This window comes from Pithys albifrons, chromosome 2 (assembly GCF_047495875.1).
Source record: "Pithys albifrons albifrons isolate INPA30051 chromosome 2, PitAlb_v1, whole genome shotgun sequence".
Classification (NCBI taxonomy): Eukaryota; Metazoa; Chordata; class Aves; order Passeriformes; family Thamnophilidae; genus Pithys; species Pithys albifrons.
In genome coordinates this window covers 67,944,651-67,972,441 of record NC_092459.1, presented here as the reverse complement: position 1 = coordinate 67,972,441, position 27,791 = coordinate 67,944,651, and the positions used below count along the sequence as shown (strand labels likewise).

Here is a 27,791-nt window from a genome sequence, read left to right as displayed (position 1 = left end):
TTGGCTTGTGTAACAGGATGCTTTTTATATATAAGGACAACATTTCCCATTCTGCTTTTAGGGTAGCAAAGAAATAGTAAAGTCATTAATTTCTGAAAGTAGAGTAAGACATCCCACCAAAGGTACTTTCTCTCTTACATACAGTCTTTATACGGATTTTTGGTTTTTTTGGCAAATTTGTTAGGCACACCCCTTTCTAAAAAGTGAGTTGCTATTTCTCCATTTCAAATGCAAAGGCAAATGAATATGATCTTTTTAGTTACTGAAATAAATATAAACTTGGAAATGAATAAATGGCATCCATTTTTTCTCTGATTTTCTATAATGTAGGTCTTGCATTATAATTTTTGACCAAACAATTTGTTACTAATTCTTGTTTTAGTTTTCCTTGCAGTGAATAAGTTTTAAGCTTTAGCTTGCTGATGTCAATTTGAGATTGAAGGTTAATACCCTGGGATTCTTAGCATTGTGTACAAGAACGATGTAAAATGCTGTCACCTGATGTCTTACCATCGTTCCCATATCTGTTGCCATAAAATCTCATGCAAGCGTTCCTTATCTAATCTAGAAGCAGTAACTGCAGTAGCTTGAAAACAGTTCCAAGTGTGGGTTACACAGTTAACTTTCCTGTGGGAACATGCCTCAGCATTTTGCTTAGTAGTCTTGAATGCAGGTAGTCTCCCACAATGCTCAAGCTCATTTCTGTTTAATAACAATGGACGTAACACAGTTGGTGAACTCAAGTATCAAATGATGACTTACTGATAATGTACTTCACTGCAGTAGGCAAGCAGTGTATGTGTTCCATGATTAAACAGAAGCAAGTGTTTTTTATCCTTATGGTTTTTGACCTGTGAACAGAACTGATTATACAAAACTTGTTAGCAGAAAGAGTTGTAATGCTATTACTTAGACAGGGTCAAACCAATCACAGTATACCTCTTGTGGTTTTAGTTGATTCTGATGTAACTTCATTTGTGTCTCTAATATAGTCAAGGGGTAGATTCTTGAAAATAATTAAGCTGTCTGTTGTTCCCCCTTCAATGCACAGTGTCAGTCTTCTATTGGAAGTGCATTTTTTTTCATGTTTTATCTACTTATGACTAAGGGGAAAAAAGTGCTTATTTTAACCAAGTGATTTTGTTGATTTTGCAACTGAAAGAGAAACCCAGGCATTGCTGACAATGCAAGATGTTGTCCTTCCAAGATATTTCATTTTGCAATGGATTAATAATATCAGAAAACAGTGCTGTTTAACTTATTGTTAGAATCAAAGAATTTACAAAGTGATAGTAAGTGATACTGTAATAGACTTCATTGTATATAGTGCATGCATCTTGTTTCTCTGGTGGGTTTTTTAATATGTTTGTTGGTTTGTTTGGGGTTTTTTTGTGGGTGTTTTATTATTTTTGTTACAGCAATAAAAATAATTTCAAAAACTTGCCCTCAGGAGTCAAGCTGGAATTATTTTATGGCCAGGTAAACTAGTTTGCTATCTTATCAGACAGCCTTCTCTGAGCTAAGGGGAAACATTTTTCTGTATAAGTTGCAGTAAGTGCACCTTGTTGCACCTAATATTGTTTTTGTTACCTCTGAATGACAGGTTTGCTGTTCAGCCCCTCTGATAAAATGACTTGGGTACCTGCCAAATGCCCATCCTGCTACTCCCTCACTCTCCCCTCAACTGGATAGGGGGAGAAAAAGGACTGAAAAGCGCATGTGATGAAATAGGGACAGAGATATCACTTGGCAGTTTGAACTGTGGGCAAAGCAGACTTGATTGAGGGGAAATTCGTTTAGCTTATTGACAATTAAAGCAGAATAAGATAATGTGAAACAAGGACAAAAGCTAAAACACCTTCTCCCTACATGTTCTTCTTTTCCCACACTCAATTGCACTCCTTAGTTCCCTAATCCTTGCCACCCTCACCCAATGGGAATGAAAAAACCTGCTTATTTAAATTATATCTTCAATTAGAATTGAGTTTTTATTTGTGAGAAAAGCCGGCTTTTCTTGGCAGACACATACAGTCGACTTTCAGCAAGAGCATGAGCTTATTACAGACCAAAAATTTCCAGATGGTAAAAATGGACTCTTGGTCTGAAACAAACTTAAATATATCTGAAAATAATTCTTTATTGGTTAGCAAATATGCTAATGCTTGTGGGAGCAGGGTTGGGCTGACAGTATTTCCTTGTACCTTTCTTCATGATGTGTGACTCTAAAACCAACACAAATGAAACCTGTGTTGGAGGCAAGCAGACTTGTATTAAATATTTGCAGCATCTTGGAAATGATCCTGATCAGCTGCCAAGCAAGTGCAGTGTTCTGCTCTGTGTGTAAACACTGCTCTTGCTTTTAGTGGCATCAACTGAAGGAGACTGGAGAAGCAGTAAGACTGGTTTACAGCCAGCATAAGTGGGAGTAGTGGATGTCTTCTAGTGCCTTTTGCTGAAGTCCTGGCATGGTGTTCCTTGTTCGGTGCCCTATTTCCAGTCTGTTCTGTGGTGTGCACAAAGCTGCATGTACTTTGTAGCTGTCACTCCTCCAGAGTGATAGAGGGTGGTTGGGTGTCAGTGACAACACATGTATGTTCCAATACCCTTGTCCTACTGACTATCCTTGAACACTATACACAGCGGATTCATCTCAGGTAAATAATTAGCTATTGTTTTTACAGTGTGAATGTGCTCTCTATCTGTAAGATGTGAGACTATTTACTTAGCCTAAAAAATTTACTATAGCCATTAAAAATAACACCCCACAAAAAACAACCCTACCAAATCCAAACAGAACAAAATATATCTGTGTACAGAAATTATCAGTGCCTGAAATAATTAAGAAAAATAAATGTTTTTCATCAGTTCAGTAGTTTAGCGTGCGGTCCTGCCAGAGCCATTGCTCCCTGTTCAATTAAAAATTGGATGTGACACTATGAATAAATCTGTAGTCATCTTATATTTCACAGTGCAGTCTGTGGGAGCAGAGCAAAGTTGATGAGAATTGGTAGAAGTTCTTGTAAAATGGCTCAGACAGTATCTGATTGGCTTGTTTTATTACTGACTGCTTTGCAGTGGAAGAGTGCTCTCTCACGTTGAATAAATCATGGAAGCTTTTTCCTTGTTTCTCTGTCTTTGCATATTCATTCTCCTGTTGTATTCTTATGCCACTATAAGTGAATTATTGAGCCTTCACCTTTGTAAGGACCAAATCAAATGTACAGTTAAGAGAGTTAAAACAAAGTTCCAAATCAGTGACTTATGTTGTCAAATAAGTATTTTTTTGGTATATCTCCCTGGTACTGATAAGTGATGTGGTGTCCTTTAACTTCGTGCAATTATGATTTTGCTACTGCTGTGGTGTTTTTTTCTGTGCGACCTCCTTTTGTGTTATGCTTAAGTGCCTATTTGAAGTTATTCGATAAATACCTTCCATTTCTCAGGTTTTTGATGCGAGTGGCTGCAGTGGATGAGGTGTCTGGGCATGGGGACTCACAGAACACAGAATAGCTCTGTTGGTTAGAGCATGGTGCTAATAATGCAAAGGTCTATGATTTATCCTTCCTGATCTAACTGTAATATGACATTTCTGTGTCTTAAGTTTTTGTGCCTTAACTGATTCTTGCTTTCTGTCTGCATCTTTGCCCTCCCAACGTTCCTTTCTGCTGTCCTGTGGCTTGGAGATTGACTTGATCCAGATGGAGACCTTGTGTCATAGAGTTGGAGATGATATGATAAAGGCAAACATCCATATTTGATCCCACATAATCCTTGCTCACTCTTAATCTTTTGTATTTCTTCCTCTCCCAAGAATGACTATCCTCACACATTGCCTTCTTATGATGTTTCTTCCACTATGATAAAGGTAGAGAATAAAAGGTAGAAGTTCAGGCTTTTCTTGACAATTTCTCTGTTTTGTTTTTTTTTCTGTAATGTTCATATCTAGGAGGTGTAGTTATTGCAACCAAACTGCTGGAGTTCTGTCATTTCCTAATGGTTCCATACTAAGCCCAAATTTCATTCTACATTTGAAGGGTGAGAAGACTGCTTTTCCTTTTTGCAGCCATATAAAGACTTGAGGAATAACTGTTGTGATATGAACAGAAACAGTGGAACAAGGTGACAAGACTAAAGGTCCTGAGCTTTTATTTGTTTAGTTTTTAGCAAGTAGTTTTTCTTTTTATTATATACTTATCTCTACGAGGCTGGAGGCAAGTCTCTTGCATGTAGAAGGTTGTAATTAAATACACCAAAATTCAAACTAGTATCATAGGTTGCTAAATCATCTCTTAATGCTAATTCTTTTGAAAACAAGACTCTTTACATGTATTCCCTTTTTTCTTTCCTAGCTTCCTTAGATGTCCCCTGTGATACTCTGATTCTTCCTTTGCACTCTCTCCTTTCACTCAGTTTTCACTTGCCATTTGCAAGATTTGAGGGTTCTGTTTCTGACTAAACAGAAGTCTGCAGATGTTGTCTTGTGAAGTCAGTCATGCCAGCTCATAGTTGAACTGAAAAGAAGCTGCAGGATAAAGCATGTCTGTATTGCCTTTAAAGCACTTCCAGAGCTCTTCTTAGCTGGACTGTGCAGTTTTGAGGGGGATCATGGCAATGTTTAGTAGAATAACATTATAAAAAAGGGATGACTCTGTATCTTCTGGCCACTTGAGTTACTCTTCAAACATGAATTTTCATTTTCAAATCTATTGGACAGTGATAATCTCTCTTGTACTGTTTGAGGAAGTAGCAGGTAGATAGGTAGGTGACTGACATTTAGGATGTATTTGGCCCTGCTGCACCAGCTTGCGAATGTGTGTGCTGTTGCAGGAATTCTTTTCTTGCCCCTTTGAGTAAGCTTCATGAATATTTGGGTTTTCTAAATGATTCTATGTCTGCCACAGGTTGCTCTTGTGTGTCAGCAGTGGACAATCTGAAATGTAAATGCTGTACTGCAGCTTGCTCTGTGAAACTTCAGACAGCAGTGCGCACGAGTTCATATGCCCTTCTGTACATCTTTAATACCATTTCCCATTTCCTTGTTTCTTTGCGGTTTAAAAAGTTTTGTTTCCTTTTTGTATGGCTGCTTTGTTTGTGTGTTTTGGTCAATAAAATTCCAATTTTTTAAAAGAGTATCCTTAATATAGCAATACTGTGGAAAATCAGTAGTGGTAGTTGACATCAAGTGAAATTAGAGATCTTCAGAGATGAAGATCTAATCTGTATTATGAAAATTAAGCTTCTTAAATTATCATGTTTGTGGTGTTTCTTAAAAAAACCAAGTGGTTTTGTAATTTAGTTTTTGGAATAGTTGTCTAAAGGAACAAACAGCTGTAGAAAGATCTTGGAATAACTGTTTTAATATTAAACTCTAAGTTTTTCAACTGTGTTTAAATTACAATGGTTTAAGATGATACATTAAAGTGGAACTGAAAAGTTTTACCAAATTTAGTCAATAACATAGCTCTTAGTTTTATCTTGTGTGATGCAGTAAGACTGTCAGAAATGCTGTTGACAGCACAGCATATTGAAAGTAAACATTTTTTCACTTTTTTTATTCTGTAAAAAAGAATTTAAAATTGAGTTAAAAGTACTTTCTAGATGCATTCCCCACTTCTCATACCAGTTTATAGTACACAAAGCTAAAGATTCAAAGGCAAGTCATGTGCGGACAACAGTGTCTTTAGGAGATGACTTGTGATTTCTATTTTGTAGCTTATTTCACTCTGTTTATACCCTGTGTTCTTTCTGTGCTTGTAATGTCAACGTTCCAGAAATAAGAATCTTTCTTTTATTACCTTCGTTAAGGTATTACATATATTTGCATAACCTGAAGAGTGTGAAATGCAGGGTGTTTTGTTGTTTTGGTTTGTTGGTTTTTTGTTTTTGTTTTTTTAAATACCAAGCTTTATAGTCTGCACCAAGTGAAATGCATCATTTTATTGCGACTGAAATTTTTGTAAATGTATATGTACTTAATTTGTTGTGGTAGCTTTCTCACTCAGAAGTGCAAATACATCTTAAATAGAAAGCAGACCTCTCTTAAGTCATGTGGTACTCCAATAGGGTTTCACTTTTCTTTCATAGAACCAGTGTTTTTATATGCTTCTCGGGGTACATCTTGGCACTATCCCCATCTCCTTTATCTCCTGGCAATGGTGATCCTGTCCTGCCTTTTTTGGGGGTGGGTGTTAAGTTCTGATCTTACTTTTAGTCCACTAAGAACGGTATGTAAATATTTTTATTGATTAAAATATCTTGTACCAAGTGCCCTGAGTTTCAAGATAAACCTTTAAATTGAGGAAATTATCATTTTGTATTGCATCAAATGTTTTTGTCTGCTGCAGAGCCTGTAGTTGGTATTTTGCTTTCCTGTATAGCATCCCTTTTTTACGGGCAAATAGAGTCGATCTGCTGTGCAGTTGTTATAATTTCCTCAATATAAGTCAATTAAGCCAGCAAGAGCTCTTGATTAATACAGGTTTGGTTGTGCCAGAGTGATGTCCATGGGAATTTTTCATGTATCAAGGCAATATAGTTGTGCCAGGAAAACTCAATAGTGTATGTCTGTGTTTAAATTCTGATTTATGTCCATTGGTGTAGAAACTTTTTTCAGACTATACCTCTGTTTCCTGCTATGTTGCTAGCATTAATTTTAAAGGTAATTCAAAGATACAAAGGCCCTCTGTATAGGAGGAAATTCCTAAGCATTTGAGTTTAAAACATTGCTGTCTAGTTAAGACTGCTTTTAAAAGGGCTTTATTGCTGTTACTGAACTATTCTTCTGATCTCCTGTTGGCTGTTTCAACATTGAAATTGGTCTGAGGAACTGATTGATGTTGCTTATCTCTTCAACCTGGGTGCTTGGATTCACAGTTCTTGTTCATTTTAGCAGGGGAGTGGGTTACCATGGGGAGGGCTGTGTCGGGTTTAGCCTAGTGTGGCACCTGTGGTGGTGTCCCCAGCTAGATACCATATGCTTACACTTCTTCCATAAGCACGTCTTTAGTGGTGCTTCTTCTAACCTGCCTTATTTTCCAGTGGTTTGCAATTCAGGGATTTCTTCAGTCATAAATTATGTGTCTTTTTGTGAACTCTTAATTCCATAAGCTTGTCTCTACTTTTTTAGCCAATTTATACCAGTGCCCTCTTTTTTTTTTTTTTGGTGTGTTTCACTGGTGATTATCATCATTAATTTTGATAGTCATGGTAGCAATGTTCAGGCTCCAAACTCCATCCTCCCTGAGGCATAAACACCCCTGTCTGCTCCAGGGACATTGGCAGAAGGCAAAACAGCAAGTCAGAGACTTGAGGCCCTTGAGGTTCTTCACCTGGGATGCTGTGCACTGGACAAGAGCTGTGAATCCTGAGCCTGCTTGGTGCCTGACTCCTTAGTATTTGGAAGGCATGCAAAAGAATCCTTTCTGAAAATGCACCTTGAACAAGATTACACCTGTGAGTATGAGTACTGGAGTTGTTGCCAGAGGCAGTAGTAATATGACATGTAATTATTTACATTCATTAGGTGATTTTTTTTTTGTTTAGCCAGTTTCTAGGAAGGTAAAGATGGTGTGTCTATTCCAAATAGTATGCAAAGCCACTTGATGTGTTAGTGACAGTCATCAGACATGTTTGCACAGGTTCCGTCAGTCCTTCTAAATGCTTGTCATTAAATAATAAAGGCATGAGGATTGGGATGAGTACATATAGTCCTCTGCCTAAGCAACTGGCAGCTGAAATGCCATGGCTCAAGTTCTGCCAAAGGCTTTGCAGGCTTTCAACTTTGGTTGCTGTCCTTCTGACTGCTCTGTTGCTGTATTTTCATAGAATTATAGGGTGATTTGGGTTGGAAGGGGCCTTAAAGATCATCTAGTTCCAAATCCCCTGCTGTGGGCAGGGAACACCTTCCACTAGGACCAGGTTGCTCAAAGCCCTATCCAGCCTGGCCTTGGGCACTTCCAGGCATGGGGTATCCACAGCTTCTCTGGGCAACCTGTTCCTGTGCCTCACCACCCTCATAGTAAAGAATGGCTTCATTATATGTAATCTCAATATACTCTCTTTCAATTTAAAACATTTATTCCTTGTACTATCAGTTCACTTTTTGATAAAGTCCCTTCCTAGTTTTCTTGTTAGCCACCTTTAGGTCCTGGAATGCTGCTGTAAGGTATCCCCGGAGCCTTCTCTTTTCTAGACTAAACAACCTCAACTCTCTCAGCCTGTCTTCATGAGAGAGATGTTCCCAACCCCCAGATCATCTTTATGGCCCTCCTCTGGACCTGCTCCAACAGGTCCACCTTCTTCTTATGCTTGGGGCCCCAGAGCTGGGTGAAGTACTTCAGGTGAAGTCTCATGAGAGCGGAGTATCTTCTCCAGTTTTTGTCACAGTTTTGGGAGTGGTATATCCTTGAGGATCCCTCTGTATTGAAGTATTTTGTGTGCTCACACTGATGGTGATCAGTGACTTCCTTGATTGCATAAATACCTGGTTTCATGTGTTCCAGGTATTTATCCCACAATTGCCAAACACAATTTATGTACTTTCAGAGCAGTTAATCGGGAGGAGGTTCAACTTTGGGGACTAATTAATGACTAAGCCAGGGAAGGAAATGAGAGTTTAATTAGGATATAAGATTAGCAGTGCCTCAACCTACTGCTGTTCTGATCAAATGACCAAAGAAAATTTTGTTTGCCAGAAGCCATAAGAAGGGACCAGTTACAGTACTTTATTCAAATTTCTCTTGTATTTTTTGTCTGTTAAGGTGTCTAACTAAACACAGAAAGTGAATAAGACACCTTTATGACTTTGTTTCTTCTTGCATCTGGAGAAAAAAATACTCATGATGGACAAAGTGCTAAAAGCTTTGCTTAGTATCATATTTTTCTGCACAAAAGTTCCCCCTTCCTCAGCAGTAAAACATTCCTTGGCCAGCAAAGGAATGTGACTGGGAAAGGAAATAACTTATCTGAAGAACTGGACTTAATCTTCCTCACTAGAGCTAGGTGATAGTACCAAACTCTTAATGCACTTGGATTGGTCGTGTGAAGCTAAGAGCAGGTGACTTGCTGCTATCATTTCTGTAGTGAACTTGCTGGGTTATTTTAGGGATAGAAATGAGGGTATTAGGTGTTGCTATTTTGGATTTAAATTCTTTGATTACCCTGTTTGTTTTCTTTGCTTGCTTCTCCTTCATCTGTAGAGCACCACTACACCATGTCAATTTTAGGGGCTTCCTTTAAACCCTCTAAGTTTCAAGTTTCATATTAGTAATTGCAAAGGCTAATAGGCTGAAGTAAATAATTTACAGGCATCAGTGATTGATCCTTGACAAAATAATGGAATAGCTAATGAAGCTCAGACTTAGCCTGCCTGGGAGCAAAATAAGCAATTTATACTTCTTCAAACTTTATTTGCCTATTTGATTTCTGTAAAGACTGAGGTTAACTTTATTGCTGAGCTTAATGTGCAACAATTCTCCTTCTGCTTCTGTCTTCCAAGTGTTGCTGGCCCAGAAATTTGTAAGGGAAACATAACTTAGTATGAGTCTTGATTTTGAAGAAATGTGTTAGTCAGTTGTTATAAGCTGGCCACAGAAGTGTATAGAAGCTTTCTAGTCTGTAGTCTGTTAAGTGAAATTGTGTTAGCAAACAGCTTTCCACTAAACTGTGTTCTGAAGTGTCACCTACAGGGATGGTGACTCGAACATCTACAGGGGTGGTGATTCAACCACCTCCCTGGGCAGCCGGTCCCAATGCTTGACCACCCTTTCAGTGTAGAAATTTTTCCTAGCACCCTATTTAAACCTCCCCTGGCACAGCTTAAGTGAGAGTGTTATGGCTTTAACAATAAAGAGACTTCTTTATTGTTCTCTTTCGTTAATTTCTGAGTTAATTAGCATAGGAAAGTTTATTTTTTATTATCTTCCATAGATGAAATACCAATGGTGGTGTTTTAATTTTTTTTTGTCTTAAGACTATTTCTAAGTAATGTCAGATGTTTGAGGCAATCAGACCTAGGAAACTAACACCTTGACTTAGCATAATTGAACTGCTCAAGTTGCTATGTTACTATTGTCTTCTACTCTGGACTGCTAGGAAAGACTTACATTCCATGGGGTTCTATATTCCATTTGTTTTTAAATAACTCTTGTCTTCACATTGCTGTCACTGAAATGGCAATTATATGGTCTGTATCAGGAAATACTCAGTTAACTTCTTTTCAGAAACATCTGATTAGCATTTGTGTAATTTCTAAAATATATGAACAGCTTACAGTTTTTTGAAGTCTGTTGATTAATCCATTTTCACAAGGAAAGTAGTATACTCTGATAATACTTGTCTTCTGATATTCTTTTTTCCTCCTGCACAACTAGTTTCATTTGACTAGTGAAAATTGAATCCAGTATTCATAAAGCTAATTATGTGTCATAAAGCTAATTAAGTAGCTAGTGCTTGTGTGAAAATCAGTTTTTGGAAGAGGCCCTGAATGCAGCACCTCCACTGAAGAAGAATTAAAAAAAAAAAGATGTTTTTCTTGCTGCCTGATGGATGACCAGTCAGCATGTGCATGTGAAGGACAACCTGGTGCATACCTAATCACTTGTAGCCTGTATCTGTGTGCTGGGATGGGTTGGGAGCTTGTAATGAGAGGCCAGAAAGGTGGTGGGGAGGAGCTGACACTGGTGGGGTATCCACTGATATACAGGAAGCCAAGCAAGCACTCTTAGTCTTCTAGTTAGGAAATTGGAGCATGTAGTAATATGTAGGAGCCAAGTATTACTAATTTACGTCTCAGGATTTGTCTTCTATTTGGGATCAGCTGTTGACCTAGAGAGTTTTAGAGCAGGAATAATAATGGGCTGTACAAGCCTGGGTGAAAGAGAGGTGGCTCTGATGGGGTGTATCAGTAAAGATTTTAATATTTAGAGTGAAAAGACAGGGAATGAAGAGAATTTGGGGTTGCTGCCTTTGGGCTTTTGAAAAAGAAAAGTGGGAAGACCTCTGGCTGAACACAGCTGGAATAGAAGACACTCTGGAATATGAGAGAACAGAAAAATTCAGTGTTGTGGATAACTGTGGAGTGCTACTGTCTTTACTCTCCTGTCACAGAGAACAAAATAACATTGTCTTTTGTACTGTGAATGTTGTTTCCTGAAGATGTTCAAACAAGGCTGTTTGTGATGTCTGCCTGATTTGGAACTCTGCCATAACTAGTAGAGAGTTACTCACATATATACAGTTTATGGCTTGTCTTCCTTCTCTGTCCAAGCAATATTGCTTACTTGGGCCTGAGCAGGGTCTTTGACATGTGTTGTCTCTGCTTCCTTCTGGTATGCAGATGGACTTTTTATGTGGATGGCTCCGCTGTTATGCAGGAGATTATGGGAGATGATCACACTTATGCCTCTGACCTTATATCCTGTGATTCACCTCCGCAAGTGCAAGTGAGCATAATAATAGTTCTAATTTGGGTGGAGAAAAAAGAACAGATGGCTAACACCAACTTTTGGAAAGTGATTCAGTTTTGTTTGTAATTGCTTAGAAAGTCAAAGACCTAATCTGTGTTCGCAACAAAACTGAAACTGTAGTAAAGCTAGTGTGTCATTTTGTGTTCATAACTCTACTCTTTATCTTTCTTAAGTGCCTTCCTGTTTGTGTGCTTAGAAACACCTTAATTGTGAGATTTTGGGCAGGAGTTACCTGCCTTTCTCTTCTCTTTCTGTATGCCATTCATGTTGGTTGGGGCTTCAGGGAGATGGCAAGGGTATTTTGCTCTTCTTGTGGGTGAAGTTTGTCCCTTGATATCTACAGGGCAAATATCCAATCCACTCTCTATCATCACAGAGGTATTTGTGATACCTTTATTTCAGGTGGTTTTGTTTTTGTGTGGTTTCCTGCTCCCCTTCCCCCATAGTGTACTTGCTAATAGCTGAAGCCCTTTGCTTTAAACAAATATTTTGACAGCAAATTTTTCTGGCTCAAACCTTGCTGGGTGATCATGGGGAAGTTTGTGAAATATGTGCTTGAATGTATTTGTATTGCATGTGAAAGCTTCATAGGGCTGTCTTGTACTAGGAGCTGATGCTACCTCTGGTTTGACCTAGAGAGCCATTGCAAGCTGTTGGAATGAAACATGGGGTTGCTGGACCCTGTTGATGCTCTGGAGCAGCCCTGTGTAGGTGTTGGGACACTGCCTCCAACTCCTGGCTTTGCGTTGTCATCGCATGGAAACAGCAGGCTCACTGGCTGACCAGCGTGCACAGTCAGGCTCAGTGTGTGGTGTCAGAGCATTATTTTGGTCTCCGGAGGGCTTGCTGTTATCTCTAAGTCACATTAAATTGTCATTCCAATGCGCTGAGACCAGCAGTGTGGTGTGTTAGGTTGCTTTTGTTGGGAGGTATGGGAACAGCTATTTTAATATTCCTTCAGCTGTGAGGATGCCTTCCTCTAACTTATCAGTTGCTGGGGGATTTTTTGTCGTGAAGTAAATACAATTTAGCTTAGACTCACACCACTGTTCAGTGAGAACCAGAGCTTGGTCCTTATTACTTGTCTGTGGTGTTTTGGTTTTGATAGTGTCTGCTGTTGGGAAGCACGGGGGAGCAAGGTCCAGGGGTCTTTTTAGCTTTGTGTTTTTTTTTTTTTTTTTTTTTTTAATGCTTCGATTTCATAGTTTGGTCTATATGGAGAATTACAATTTGGGCAACTGCATTTTGTGTGGCAGTTGCTGTGGACAGATGTTGTTACTTTTTTTGTTAGAGACACTATTAATATAACTGTAGTTTGCTCAACTGCTCAAGTTTGGAGAGAGGAGGAGAAGGAATGAGGGAAAGCTTTGTGCACATTACTGATTGCAGAACTTAAAATTGCAGTGCAAAGGTGAAAGTTTACAAGCAAATTACTTGTTGCTGGAGCAACAAGTTCTACCATGATGTTGCAAGAGAAGAAGGAATCTGCAGAGCAATCTTAACTTTTGCTTTCTGTTTTTTTAAGAGAATTGAGCACCATCCCCCATCCTAAAAAAGAAGCTCAATCCAACTCACAACCTCAGGGCTGCTGATAAAGATTATTCTGTGTTAATGAAGTAGAGGCCCAGTAGTCCCGAGTTTCAGAGGTTCAGTGAGCTCAGTGGTCACAAACTCTGGTGCTCTGTGGCTTTGCTTGCCTTTTTGCCTCTTGCAGCGGGTATAAAACCACGCTGGTTTCCATTCTCAAGTTTTAGATACTTACTTTGTGCCTTTTGATAGGTGAATTAGTCTGAGTGAGTTTGACAAAAGAATAGTTGCTTTCAAAATGCTTTTTCTGTCCAGAGTACAAAACTTGTCCCTCCTTTTGTTACTGTTGGCAGGTTTGCATATGTGCTACTCCTGGGTGGGGCGGTATCTACAATAGATACTCCTGATTGCCTAAAGGCTTAGGCAAAGGGATGAGTCTAACTTCGTTACATTCCAAGTATCTTAATTGAAACCCACAGGCTAATTCCTTCTTTTATTTCTAAATTCCTTTGCTGAAAACCTAAATAAGGAGGTGGGGAAGACAAATTGAAGTCTTAAAATGTGACATGACCCTTGTTAACTGTGCTGGAGTGCTCAGGCAGTTTCTGTACTTTATTTGTCAATCTAGTCTGTATGCTTCTCCAGGGCATTTTCATTATAGTGCTGTTCTGCCAGCTGTTTTGGGTGTGATAACTTTTGTCTCTCTAAAGCTAAATAACGCACTTCTGTCATGTAACCATGTAACACATTTAGGGAAAATAAGAAAGCTGCCTCAGTATGAAACAGGGGCTGAGTAAAGGGCAAACCATAATCCAGTGAGGCTTTTGTTTTTACCTCTATTTTTAGATAATTTAGATTTCTTTCTGCTTGCAAACATGATATACACAAGGTATTACATTGGTCTTGAACTGTTTTCAAGGTGCCCCAAATGAAGTTAAGGGACAATATTGTGGGTGGAAGAGGTATGTAAGGCTATAAAAGCAGCTATTGGGGGCGACTGAATGTCAGAACACAGACTGGGCATCTGATGACAAGAGCCAGTTGTTTTGAGTGTACTCCAGTTGTGTGGACATACATCATGTATAACAGAAGGAGGCTTCATCAAACAAGCATCCGGGATAGGAAACTTTCCTTCTCTCTCTTGTCATCACAGGAGTTTCATTTTGTGTGTGTATGTTTAGGTTTGCTTTTATTTCCTCTCAGAGGAACAAACTGTTCTGACATTGTCCATTACAAGTCCATTAAGTGACCAGAGGGCAGGCAGAGCCGTGTTGGCCAGAGGAAACAGTTGGTAGGTAATGAAGCAGAATTTGGCCCTGTGTCAGTCCTTGACTTTTATAGTCAGGCTGTGGCAGTGTGAAAGGAAACAAATGTTTTTAGCAACTTGGTGAATTTATTTCTCACTGGGCTGTAGCTTGCTGACATTTTTAATGTCTTGCGCAAGAAGTTGACTGGCTGGAATACTGTGTGTTTTGCTGAATGGTGATATTGTTTTTTTCACTGAATGTGGCTAATTTGTTATCCGAATCATAATGTCAGCCTCTGGGAGTTAGCTTGACAGTCTCATAGAAATCTAAAGAAAATTACTTGGAGGGATAAAATAACTTGTCTCTGTTACTAACAAAGCAGCAGCATTTCAGTTGCAACTTTTTTTGGCAGGGATTTATAGAGGAGAGCTTGACACACAACCCTAGTTAAAATGACCAGTTACAGAAGTCCTGGTTTCAGACAGAGGCTTTTATAAAGCAAATATTAAAACAGAGCCTGACAGGGCAAATGTTGTCTATGTGTTTTATAACTGGCCAGGATGTTTTAGGAAAATGGGAATTGTAGGGGTTGAGGGAGCAGCTGTGGGAGCCAGGCCCACTGATGGAGCCCTGACAGGCTGTAGTTGGTGTAATGCTGAGAAGAGCTGTTGTCGCCTGCCTTGTGTGTGCTTCTGAAGGAGTTGAAGACTTTAACAGTTGGGTGTGTAGAGCTCCTACCACACAGGATTTATAAATCCATGACCTTTTTCATAACTATTGCTCTCCTTTTACACAGACATACACTATTTTTGGACTCTCTATTTACCTTTATCATGTTAAGGAGTAATACCGTTAAAAGAATGCGGGGCCTCAACCTTCGGTGTTATTCTTCATTCTCACCAAAGCTTAAGGAAAAGGAAGATGGAGCTTTAGGGGAAAGCATCCTGGTATACAGGTGTACTTGAAGGTGTTGACAGGAGAGTGACAGACAGAGGTTACTGAATGATATTTAAAGGGAGAAGTATGTTTAAATCTTAATACATTCAATACAAATAGTATTGGTAAATAAGGGAAATGGAAAACGTGATTAAGAGTTGGACTGAGTTTGGGATTGAGTTTTGTACAAAGCTAGATTTTTGGTCCAAGAGTGGCAGTTAATGCTCTAGTCCATTCTTGTCTGCAAAAGGAAAAAAACCCCAACCAAACAAAACCCCAAGCCAAACGTGTAGGGAAAAAAGATAGAGTAGATGTGTTCATATGTGTATTTGAAACTTTCATCTTGACCCTATCAGTCTTCTGTGAGATGGGTACTTAGGATCGACCAGGAAGTTACTTGGCAAGGAGCTCTATTTCACTGAGTGAGGAGAGCAGGGTTAATGAGGTGTCTTAGGTAATTATGTTCCCCCGGAACAAGACCTTGAGTTTCAACCAGCTGTTTTAAGCATGGCCTGTTGTGTATGCACAGTAGCTATCTTGAAGCGCTTGCAGAAAAATCTTTTTCTGAATTGTGCTATCTTTGATGTCTCTCTGAGCTTGAGGTATGACTCAGGAGTAGGCTGTGTTTGGTCATCCAAAGAAGAGGGGCATGGAAGGACGAAACAACATCTGCTGGCAGACGTGCACCCTTTGACATGCCCTAAGCAAGTTTTTCAACTGTAGCCTAAAAGGACCCCAAGTTTTATTCTAGATAGATATGAGCAATTTCATGAAGCACAAGCCTGTCAACTGTTGTGACATTTCATTTCCTAACAGTGTGACTTCTCTTGTCTGGACTGGGCTGTAGCTGCTATTCCTTGTTCATGCCTGTTAGGTAAAAAACACGCGGTCATTGTTTTTACAGCTTTATGGCTAGATATGCTAGATATGAATACATGAATTGCATCAGCTTCAGGCACGTGTTAGGCCAGAAATGAGAATATTTGAGATCATCTGTTTAAGAAATCTTCTGGTAACAGTCTGTCATTTTTAATTTTTTTAAACCTTTTATATAAATGTCTGGAGTTTTATAGGTAAAACATCATTGTATAACAGTCTCAACTGCTGCTGAGGTGTATGATTTTTAAATGGTGTCTTTTAATTATAATCTGATATTACTTCAGAATGCATAAACTTTCATGATTTCCTGAAGTAGAACATTTGAGTTTCAATCCAGCTTTTCTTCAGGTTCATCGTAGTTCAGGGACAGTTAGTCTGAACACCATGGCATTGTGCTGCTTTGTGGTATGGAGCTTGGAAAAATTGATACCAGCTGCCACCAAGGAGTTCTGCAAGAGAGCATTTCAGGCACCAGGGTCCTGTGGGCACCTGAATTGTATCTAGACTGATCTGTCAAGGAGTTGGTGGAGTCTTGACAGCCTGTTGGAGACTATGATCTGTGTTGCAGCTGTGAAACTGAGTTTGCCCGGTGCAAGACACTGCCTGCCTTGTCTGTGGTCTGCTGTGTGGATTTGGAGTTTGAAGCCTTTGACAGGCTGCATGTATGTATCTTCTTGGCTGCAGCAAGCAGACCTGGAAATGCATGGTGGATGAATTTCTTTTGTCTGGTCTAGTTGCCAGCAGCTAGTTCACTGTCATTTAAGTGCAAGTGATGAAGCATAATCTCACCTTAAGCAGTGCTCAGTGCAGTTTACCCAAGATGTGCCCTGTGATATGGGCAGAGTTCTGCTGAAGGTGACTCATCCTGGTTTAGTGGAACAGACTCTGTAAAATTGCAGGTTACTCCTAAATGACTTCCCTAAACAACGTGGGAAGCTATCTTTTCTCTGCACAGCTGGAGGCCACTGCTCCTCCCACTGCTTTGACCTATAGGTGTTTGTCTGTCCTTCCTCCTTGTCCTGCTGGGTTCTTCTGGCTGTCTCCCAGGCCCTAGGTGGTGATACTTCAGTATCACACCAGTAGGGGCATCTGAAGGGAAGGGCTGCTGAGCCCATCCCACACTTTAGCTGAACTTATGAATTTGACTGATCATTTGAATGATTCTGAACCCGGGTACAAAACCAGGCTGAAGGTAGGTAAGGCCGCAAGTGCTTCAAGGGTTGCTCCAGCAGCTTTGCTACCATAGTTACTGGGCTGTGTGCTGAAGGTGCCTATTATCTGCGTCAGAAGCTTGAATAAGGGCCTTGGCACCTTTAGGAGTAATGCACCCAGGGAAAAAGGTGTTGACAAAGTCTCTTAATTAAAAGCCCGTAGTTTCATAGGTTACTTTTCACCAGATGGAAAGCTTGTGAATTTTATGCAGCAGAATCCTGCCTGGGAGGCGAGGTGAGGCTGATATTAATGCAAGGGAGCTGCTGTGGTTGCTAGGAAAGGAAAACATTTGTGTGACTCTGCAAGAACCAGTGTCTTGTAGAAGTTCGAACAGCTTTATTGACAGATTAGGCAGACAATTCCCCCACTTGTCAGGACAGTGCTTAGTGTTACCTATTTTGAACAATCTAGAATTAAGAAGGATGTATTTTCACTTATTGTTTTCTTCTTTTCTCTCTCCAGATGAACACAATGATGTACAGAAAAAGACCTTTACGAAATGGATAAATGCTCGGTTTTCCAAGGTAATGTTGGTTCGGAAGTACTACTTTATTTTGTTTGATTCACTTTTTAGAGCAATATTGGTTAAATATGCTTTGCTCTTACTCTTGTAGAATGCTTCTAGTAAAATGAGTCAATGTGTTATGAAAGCTAAAATGTTTGTTCCCTCAGTTTTCTCATGCACATAAACACTTGATGCTACGTCTTAAGAAAAAATGAAAGATACTATTTGTGAATATATTAGAATAATTCTTGGCATGAGCATGTCAAGTTTTGTTGTTCTTCATACAATTTATTTCTACATGCAATTTTCAGAGTGCATTACAGCAGATTTTGGTCCTTCATGATGGTGTTAATTTGTGTTACTGAGTCAGCTTTACTTTTCGGACCTTCAGATGAAGGTACCTGGTGTTGCTACTCAAGTTTTGACTGTGAAATTTTGTGTAATTACTGCTCATTTTGAATTTTCCATGGCTCTCATGCTGTACATTTCTTGTTTTAATTCTCTTTACTGACTTGAAACTTTCTGAGGATCTTTTGTGCTTTATGATGAGAAAGGAAGTGATGTTTGCTTTGTGCTGCTATTTAAAGCCTGTTTTTTTACACTTCTGCTGGTAGTGAAAAATGACACTTTGCCTAGGAGCACAGTTGCTGTGGGAAGTTTTTTACTTCCTAGTGTGAATGTGTGAATGTATCTTGGTATATTATCAAGGAAAAACCATGTTTTTTTCTAGCCAGCATGGTGCTGCAAGTGGAATAACTGCTAGTTTGCATGCTGCTAATGAAAAGGGGCGTGCATGTGAAATCCTGAAAGAAGATACAAACATAGAAGGAAGGGTGTGTGTGTGTGGTTTGGGTTTGTTTTTCTTTACAAATAAAGCAATGACAGTGCTTTTAGCAGTGAATGGCGTAGCAGCCTCTGGAGCGGTGCCCTTCTGAAGTTCTTGATCAGAAACGTAAGGAATTTTTACCTTCCTTTCCTTCCTGTGCAACAGGATGCTGGGCAATGCAAGGATTGTGGCCTTGGTTGATTCACTTTGGCTTAGGTTTGTTTTGGTTGAAAGCAGATATCCTGTGTTCTTCATCCAATACATTCTTGGCTACTTTGCTCTTTAGGGGAGGAGTGTGTGTGGGTAACTGGTTGCTCTGTGTTCAGCTGTTGACTGCTGCCCAGATGAAAGAAAGGTGATCCTGCAGGAGGAGCACTAGGCAGGGCAGGATCGTGTAAGGAGAGAAAATGTGGTGAGAAAGAAAGGACTGTTTGTAGAGACATATCCTGGCATAAAGATGGTATGAATATGGAAATGACAACAATACTGAGAATGTGCTAGTTGACTATGTGCTATGGAAGTTGTACTAAAGTAGGTAAAATTGTTGTCAGTCTTTGTACACCTATAGATATATTTTGTAGTGTCTTTTCCTTTTATATTATGTATTCATACAGATCCTGCTTAGCTCCTGGATTTTCCTGACACAAGGTATGGTCATTGGATTGGAAGGAACTCTGTAACATCATAACTCTGTAACTTCATGGCCCATTAAACCACCTGAAGCTATGAAAGCCATGTTAATGATTAAAAAGACTCCTATAAAAGGATGGACCCTGACTACTGCACACCCAATTCAAACTTAAGCATGGTTATCTGCCATGACAAGATGCAGATTTATGAAGATTGGCATGTTCAAATTGCAAAGAAATTGCTGGTGTTGAGTAGAAATCACCTCATGTATGAAAGTCTAGTTTCAACTGTACCTTGAATATAAAAAGAGACTGATTTCACTCCTGTTGAAGTTTTTGTATTTGCCGAGTGTGCTCTGAGGTGCCTGTATCTGCTTTGGGACCCTGTTCAGTGAGATGTAAGTTCTTGCTTTAGTTCACAGTAGAGTAGCTTGTGTTCATGCTCTTCCTTTAAAATGCGCTAGAACAATGCATTCTGTCTGCAAGTATTGTTTGAAATGAAGGCACAAACATTTAAAGTGGATTGAGTCTTAAGGTCAATAAATGTACTCAGCTGAGGCTCAGTGCTCACTGGGGAAATATTTACCTTAGCAGGGCTGTACACACTACAACTCACAAGCCTGTGATGGTTGTGTAGTAAGGAATTTTGTAAAATTAAAAGGAATAAAGATTGTTAGTTAAAAAGTCTATTACCAAGCTTTAACTAGCAGGGAAGTTGAAGTTTGCATTTAAATATTGATGCAGAACATTTTAGCATGTGTTTATAAAGCCATGGGATGTTTTCACTTACTGTATTTTTTCCATTGCTCTGTCCAGTCTAATTTCAAGGCTCAGATTTAGCTGTTTCTCTGTGGTATAACCTTATGAATTATCAGTTGTATGCATAGCTTAATATATGCTCATCACACTCTGTATAATTGTTTTCTATGCCTTTATCCCTTTAATCTTCATTGATACTTACTAGTTCATATGTATTAGTGGTAATATTTTCAGAACACTTTTGTGCAATGTAAGCATACTGTCTTGTCAGTTAGGTTTAGAGTCACTGCAAATAAAGGTAAATATCAAAAGTGGCTACTAGTTTTTAGTGGTCAGTTTGAGCCATTGGCTAAATTGTCCCAGATGATTTGGAATATCTTGATTAAAAAACAGAGCTCTTGAGTCTTGTGAAGGGGCTCAGAGGGTTTATCTCTTTTGCAAACTCAAGCAAACAGTCTAAAATATCTAGTTCATTTCTAGATGGAGTTTGATCAACACAGAAGGGACTTCTAGATGATGTCTGTGTCAGCAAGGACTGGGCTTAATGATCTAAGTAAGTCTTTTAATCTGGCACACAGTGATTGCATGTAAAATTGCTTTGAAGTATTCTCATTAGACACAGGGAGAACTCTTGGCTAAAAGAGTTTCAATTCAAGTCCACAGGATAAATTAGAGTGCTTCATTGACTATATGTTACTTGTTTCAAATAGGTAAAGGGAGAGTAAACAAAGATTTTATTATCAACCCTCGTTTTCCAAATGTCTGAATGGTTTTAATCTGTATCTGTTTGCAGGGCATATCAACAGGCCTTGGACGTTTAGTTCTATCTCTCAGATCTGACTCTTCAGCTTGCAATTGCATAGCATAGTCGCTGGATACTCATACTTGCAACTCTAGAAGGCTTCTAGAAACTTGATAGGCATGTTGAGGAATTCAGGAGACTTGTGTCCCACTTTCAAACCCTGCAAGGACAGGTTTTTTTCTGCCCTGTTTTCTTTCTTTACTCCTGCATTCTGACCCTGTTTCTCTGATCCTGTTTTTGGTTTGTTCCCACGCCCTAACCCCCCTCATCCCCCTCCCTTACTATACACCCTCTCGTGTCAGAAAGCTTGCCTGCCTGGCAATCCTAGCAGATCTAGAGTTTTGCTTGCCCTGCCTATGTCATTCCCACTTCTGCCTTTGTCACTTAGTTGTTTTCCCAGCAAGACCCAGTTTTACTTTTTAAAGCTACAGACCTGATATGTCTGTCCTTCCTTTTTCCCCATTACAGGATTTGATGCTTGTGTGGTCACTCCTGTTTTTGCATCTGTTTGTCTCAGCAGTGCTAACTTTGCCCTCTGTTTACCTCCTTGCAGGATTCAGTCTTTGCTGGCTTTTGTTTTCCCATTTTCCATGGTGGTACTTATCCAAGTTTGCTTTCAGACTGCTTCCTTTCCTTCTCTGATAATTCTGAACTTGGCAGGTGGAACACAGAGTCAGCACAAGAAACATGATGCCCTAACTCTTAATTTAGACCTGTGAAGTCAGGTCTGTCACAGCTTGTAGAAGCTTAGTGCTGTCACTCACTGGAGGAAGTTCACAGATTGGTATTGGCAAGCTGAGGCTCTTTGTTTTCCCCAAAGAATTGTTTCTTCATTCCTTTTGGGAAGTTTTCCCACAGGGATGGCAAAAAAGCTTTATTTCTAGGAAGGTTGTGCTCTGTAAGAAGAGCACAAAACCCCAGACATGTTTGTGGTGTTCAGGGAAAATGACATTGGATTTCCCTGCCTGTCCATTGTAAGCCTTGGATAAGGATGGCTGTTGAATGAAGGCAGCTGGGGGCATTGTTCCAAGGTGGCAGGAACTGCATTCTAAGCTCTTGCATGCCTGAGCACTGGGCGCCTCCCTTCCCTTTCCATCATGTGCTCCCATCTCTTTCCAATCCAAGCTCTCAATTTCATTCTTTTTATATACAGAAGCCTTATACAATCTTACTCTAGAGCATTTGCAGTGTTCTTGCTGCAGGTATTTCCGTGATTTTACTCCTTCAGGTCCTCTGTTAGTGTCCTGACTTCTGACAGGACTTGAAGCCAGGACTTGCCAGTGTGGATGAAGCCAGACATCCCATGCTTTTACAGCATCATAAGCTCTCTCCTGCTCTGTGACCTTCAAAAAATGTTTCAGTTTAGGGTTAAACAACAAAGAAAAGTCTAAGGTGCACCCTGGGATCAGACCACACGCTTCATGACTGAGCTCCAGGTTAGCCTGGGAGAAGGCAAATTCTCAGTGTTGGAGCTCCTGTGCTCTGATGTATCCCCTCCCCTGGAAAGACAACAAATAAAGATAATATAGGGCAGTAGGAAAACTGATGAGTTGCCTTTGGAGTGCTTTGGGATATTGTGGCTTTATATACACCTTAAAACCGAAGCAGTTCCTCCCTCATTATACCAGGCATTAGTTCATTTGTTAACTGCAAAGTCTTGTCTAACTTTCTGAGTGGTGTGCTGAATAGAAGTCTTCCACCGTTGCTGCTCCATAATTTTCTCCTTTTCTCTAAGGATTGTTTTCTCATAATAGTAAATGTCAGACCCAATACTTCTGAATACATTTCAGTGCTCTACTGCTGACTCTTAGCAAATGTGATAAATCTTTTTAAAGACAAAGTCATACCTATTCAATATAATTAATTTCACATGACCCAAGATACCTGAGGCCAAAGATGTTTCAGAAGTGATTTTCTTTTGGGGGGGGGAGAGGGGGGACAGGAGGAAGGAGAATTATGGAGTTCAATGTGTCATGCAAGAAAAGAGATCAAAAAGATTGATTAGACAATTTTATCTGTCCAAGGAGACATTACCTAAGATGGTCTGTAGTCCTTTGTCCAGTAAAGTTTTTGTGGTGCAAGCAAGGAAATGCTTGATGATTATTCTCTAATCTAATTGCTCCTGATGTTTTTTTACTGCTGAAGTAAACTGCAAAGTATAACTTCACTCAAAGATAGCTGAAGCTTGAAAGACATCAACCTGGCTGGAAAAGAGAGAGTGTTTGTATGAGCTGGCCTTGAAAAATTCAATTTTTAGGCTATATTTTTCCTTAACGGGTTTTCTAAGTCTGTTTTCAAGAAGAGCCAAACCACAAAGCAGGAAAAGAATTTTTTTCTTCTCTTAGTATGTTATGAGTTATGGTAGAGATTACTACTTTCTAGCATAAAAGCAATAATGCATAGCAATTCATGTTCTCTCCCAGAGTTAGCCACAGCATGAGAAGCCACAATTTTCTGCCTTCCTCTCAACTGCTGCTGTATTCTGCTCTAAGAGTAAGATGTGGGCAACATCTTTGTTGCTGGACTTCAAAGCTTAGTATAGTAATATGGACTGTAATTACTGCTGCCTTCGATTAATGCTCTGGGTTTGAAATAGAGTTTAATTCTGATCATGGGCTTGGTTATCATCCCAGTTGTTGGAGTATTTGTGTGACCTTCTCAGGCACTAGAGCTGAACCTGTTAGAGGCACTGAAGCAAATCTATACCCTAACCTGTTAATCGCTAATGAGAATGATAATCAGCCTGGTCAGCAGGAGTTCTGTGTTGGTTGTTGTGGGGTTTTTGTTTGTTTGTGTTTTTAAGGAACCAAGTTATAGTCTGGCTTGAAAAAATATAAATAAAAGGTTAACCTTCGCATCTTGCAGGAGAAGTAACTGACAGTCATAAGTGTGGCCCTAGCTGCTCTTACTGGTAATATACGTAATGAGGCTTAATTGCAACCTGAGGTTAGTACTGTTACATTAAATGTGCTTTAATAAAATGAGCTTATGTAAATGCATTGATAAATACACTGGGGAGAAAAAACACCAACAGCATTGCTGATGCCTTGTGGTTGTTTTGCTCCCTTGCTATGTGTAATATTTGCATTAATATGTTTTCCCTCCTTCTGTCATGTCAGTCAAGTATTTGAGGTGTTCTGTGGATTGAACTAACTTTAGCTTTTCAGCTTTGCTGCTCCTTAAACTCATGTCTGTCATCTAGCAGAATCCAAATTTCCAGCATATCTCAAAGATGAGTCTTCTCCATGCCACCCCATCTTAGTCTAGGGTTTTAAATACTATTTTGTTGCTTGTAACTATTATATTTTTAAGCACTAGTAGTGATATTTAATTTGTTCTATAACGTGTTTTCCTCTTAGTTAGTATTTATGTATGCTGCTTTGTAATTCCTACGTGTCAGTGGAAGGAGAATGGAAAAAAAATCATGTTTTAGTAAAAAGACTTGTGTAAACAATGACTATGGTCTTAAATTAGAAATTGGCAAGATTATTTGTTGACATGGGTGTTTACTTTCTGCAGTGACCTCTTTGCTTTCTGATTTGTTTCCCACATTGAGTTCCCATGTACTGGCCTCATGATGTAGAAGCACTTGACATGATTCTTACTCTGTATTGGTCATGATCAAGGGTAATTCTTGCTCCTTGTGTTGTTGAGTGTAAAGTAAGTAGGTAGTTGCCATGAATTCCTTGGGAATGTACTTGAACATTATGAATGGTTCATGTTGTAGTTTAAGAGCCCAATCTGTTCAATATTTAGCCCTTCTTGAGGAAAAGAGGACAGAGTTCTTTGCAGCTCTACTACTATTTTGACCTATGTACCGACCATCTTATTAGATGGTAAAAATAGTCATATGTTGGTTGAAAATAATTAACTACAGACAACTCTGGACTTCATAAAAGTGACATTTGATGATCAGAAGAATTTGATGGAAAATCAGTATGTTCTGCTTCCTAGGTCTTTTCAGGGTGTTTTGGTATTTCCGAGGTTGCAGATGATGTAAATGGCAACTAAGGCTTTTTCCAGCACTGCTTTGAGCAGCTGAAACTCTTCTGCTGCCTTCCTTCCATGGCTGGTGAAGATGGTATATGTGGTTTTATGAAACACATTACTTTCCTGAGAGTACCTTTCATCCTGGTTTTAATGTTGTCACTAGAAGGTCTGAATCAGTATCACTGAGGAAGATGTGAAATAGAGGTAGCTTGTCTCTTGCTCTTAAATATATTTGGTATTCATTTATTGGAAAAGTTAAGTACCTTCAATAATTATTTAAAGCACATGTTAATTGATGCAGGTAATTATAAGAGAAAATTCCATGTTTCTAGTTTAAATAACTAGGAAGACATTAAAACTTCTAATGATTTTATGCATTTGCATATAATGTATTCAAAAACAATATACAAAGAACATGAATAGCTGTGCTAAAATGATAAATAATAGCTGATATTTCAAAAAAAATTGGTTTTGTTTTACTGAGAATTTGTGAGTCCCTTTTTCTCTATAACTTGGCTCAGTTTGATACAGTTCCCCATTGGTAATAAAAGGACAATTAAGAATGTTCTACTGTACAATTGCTGCCTTGTAGCTGTGTGTGCCTTTAATAGAGCAAACTGTGAATGTCAGTGGGAGGTCTTTCTACTGTCAGCAGCATTGGATGACTCTTGAAAAAAACTGGTCTGGATTTTGTTTATATCTTCCTCCATTTCCTGGGAACACTTTTTGGCAAGAAGGAATGATTTCTGCACAGTCATATTGCCTGGCCTGGATGACCCTTCTTTAGGAGTATTTCTAGATGCACATAAGGAAGTGTGAGTCACCCTCTTAAACCTGATCCAGGTAGCAGGGCTGAAAGATGGCCAAGGGGCATGTGAGGTCTGCTGCTGCTATGAGGAGATCACTGCTTGTGCTATCTCCTTCCGAAATAGTGCTGGTATCCTGCTGGAACATGAAAAGCTGATGCCTGAGGTGACTGGCCTTGCCACAGGTGGCTAGCATCTGATCTCCACCTCAAAAATCATTAATAAACCACTGCTGCCTCATGAGATGAATCAACAGAAAAAGTGGTTTCTCCTGTGGATAACCAGCAAAAGTTCTTTGTCTCTTCCCTCCCATGCTTGTATTAGTACAAAAGCTGGCACCAAAATGTTTGTTGAAATAAATGTAATGTGGTGGATTTGATATGGTTCTGATCCTTTGTGTGTATGCCCTGTGGTGCATAACAAATGTGTCACCATGTAAAGTTCATAGGAGCACAAGCAGGCCTAGCCCCTGTTTACATGTGGTCTGCAGCTTTTATTTTTTTACTTTCCTTTCCCTTGCTCTGCCTTCTGTTCCCTTTCTTCTTCCCTCTTCCTCTTTCCCTTACCACAGCCCTGTTAAGTGAATTAACTCCTTTTCCTCCATCAGTGCCAATTTAAAGTATTGGGGAAGCAACATCGCCTCTTTCTAAGTTAAGTCTGTTAATTATGTTCTTTTGTCTATTTTATCAAGCCCTTGTGTCTGTTACAGTAACTGTGTGCAGCTCTGCTGGCAAAGCCCTCTTGAACAGGCAGAGGGATCTGCCAGGGTTGGTTTTTGTTGTTGGTGGTTTTTTTTTTCCCCCGTCACAGCAAAAATGAACGAAGCTGAGAAAAACTAATTTCTGTCAACTGATAGAAGTGTTCAGTGAGGGGGACATGAATGTTTTACACTCTGAACCGGCACAACTCTTCTGGTACATGGAGTGTCTCTGCCTGTGCTTTGTACTATCTTTGTAGTATAAACGGGATTCTATTTTGTCTTTGAGAAAGGAGCCATTATCTGCCTTGTATTTGTACAGTGCTTAGCACAATGTAGGCCGCTTCTTAAGTACTTACCAACACAACTGTGACTGTTTGCCCTTGTGAAGGACTCAGTATGGTTTGTCACTGTTATAAAACAAATACTTAAATTTCTTGATCCATTATGCTTAGTGATGGACTGCTTCTCCTTACTGGATGCTGGCAGGGGCTGAACTTGGGTACTTGGTACTTGTGTAGTCTTTAAGTATCTAGACAGTAAATAAAACATCAGTTCTGAAAAGGAGGAATTTAGATTGTCTTAGTGTATTTTATGCCAGGCAGGACTCTACAGAGAGGGAGAAATAAATATGCTTTTTACACACTGCAGATTGTATATTTATTTGCATGTATCTCTGGGTACAGACTTCATTTTTCAGAAGACCAGATTGCTTTCTGAGTGTTAGGAGTGAGCAGTATGGATGTGGGCAGGGATGGTGGGGGAAGCAATCTGCAGAGCCCTATGCCTTACCCTGTGGAGTGGGAGAGGTCTTCTGTCCTGCCCCAGAGCCTGAGCTCTTGCTGCAGCACACCAGCCTGCCCCAGCACAAAGCTGATCCCAGGGCTATCTGCTTCACCTGGGACAGTACTGTCTCCATGGAACAGGTGCCCCCATGGTGGGAGTCAGGGTGGCAGGTCAGAGCCAGGGTTTATAAGTGTGCTCCTGATCTCCAGTTTGAATTAAGCTCCCTGATGAGAAGTCCAGGTTTGGCTGTAGTGGGCTTGTACTGTGGTTCCCAGGTTGCCACAGCAGCCTGCCCAGGTAGACTCGGTGGTGGACACTACATGCAAAGCGATGGGGGTCTACGTGTGTTTTAACACAAGGAAGTGGTGGTGAAGGCAGCAACCTTGCCTGGCTCATGCCTGGCACAGAAGGGCAGGCATAGTTCTTTTGTCAGCATTGCCCTACAGCTTTCCCTTGCCTTCTCTTGGGAAATAGATGTATAGGACAATCTACTGGGCAGCCATTTAAAAAAGCTGTTTTCCCACATCCTTCTAAGCTTAATAAATTTCATGAGTCATACAGCTGTCAGAAGCCAGGGTCTGGAGCTGTTCTGTCTAGAAAAAGAAAGTAGAAGACTTCTTCTGGAGTACAGTTGGTTGCTGTGAGCTGCATCCCAAGAAAGTGGGCCAGCATCCAGCTGCACTAGAGGGCAGAGCAGCCATGTTTCTGACTGCAGACCAGATGGC

General features: G+C 39.8%; 1 protein-coding gene across 6 annotated transcripts in view; it reads left to right on the top strand.

The window, feature by feature from the left end:
• UTRN (utrophin) overlaps nt 1-27,791 on the top strand; it is a 386,042-nt gene that overhangs the window by 51,389 nt on the left and 306,862 nt on the right. For all 6 annotated transcript variants that reach the window (XM_071549382.1, XM_071549384.1, XM_071549380.1 and 3 more), the window contains one exon: nt 17,729-17,790. In XM_071549382.1, coding sequence (XP_071405483.1) covers nt 17,729-17,790 — 62 coding nt within the window. The remainder of the gene's footprint in view (nt 1-17,728; nt 17,791-27,791) is intronic.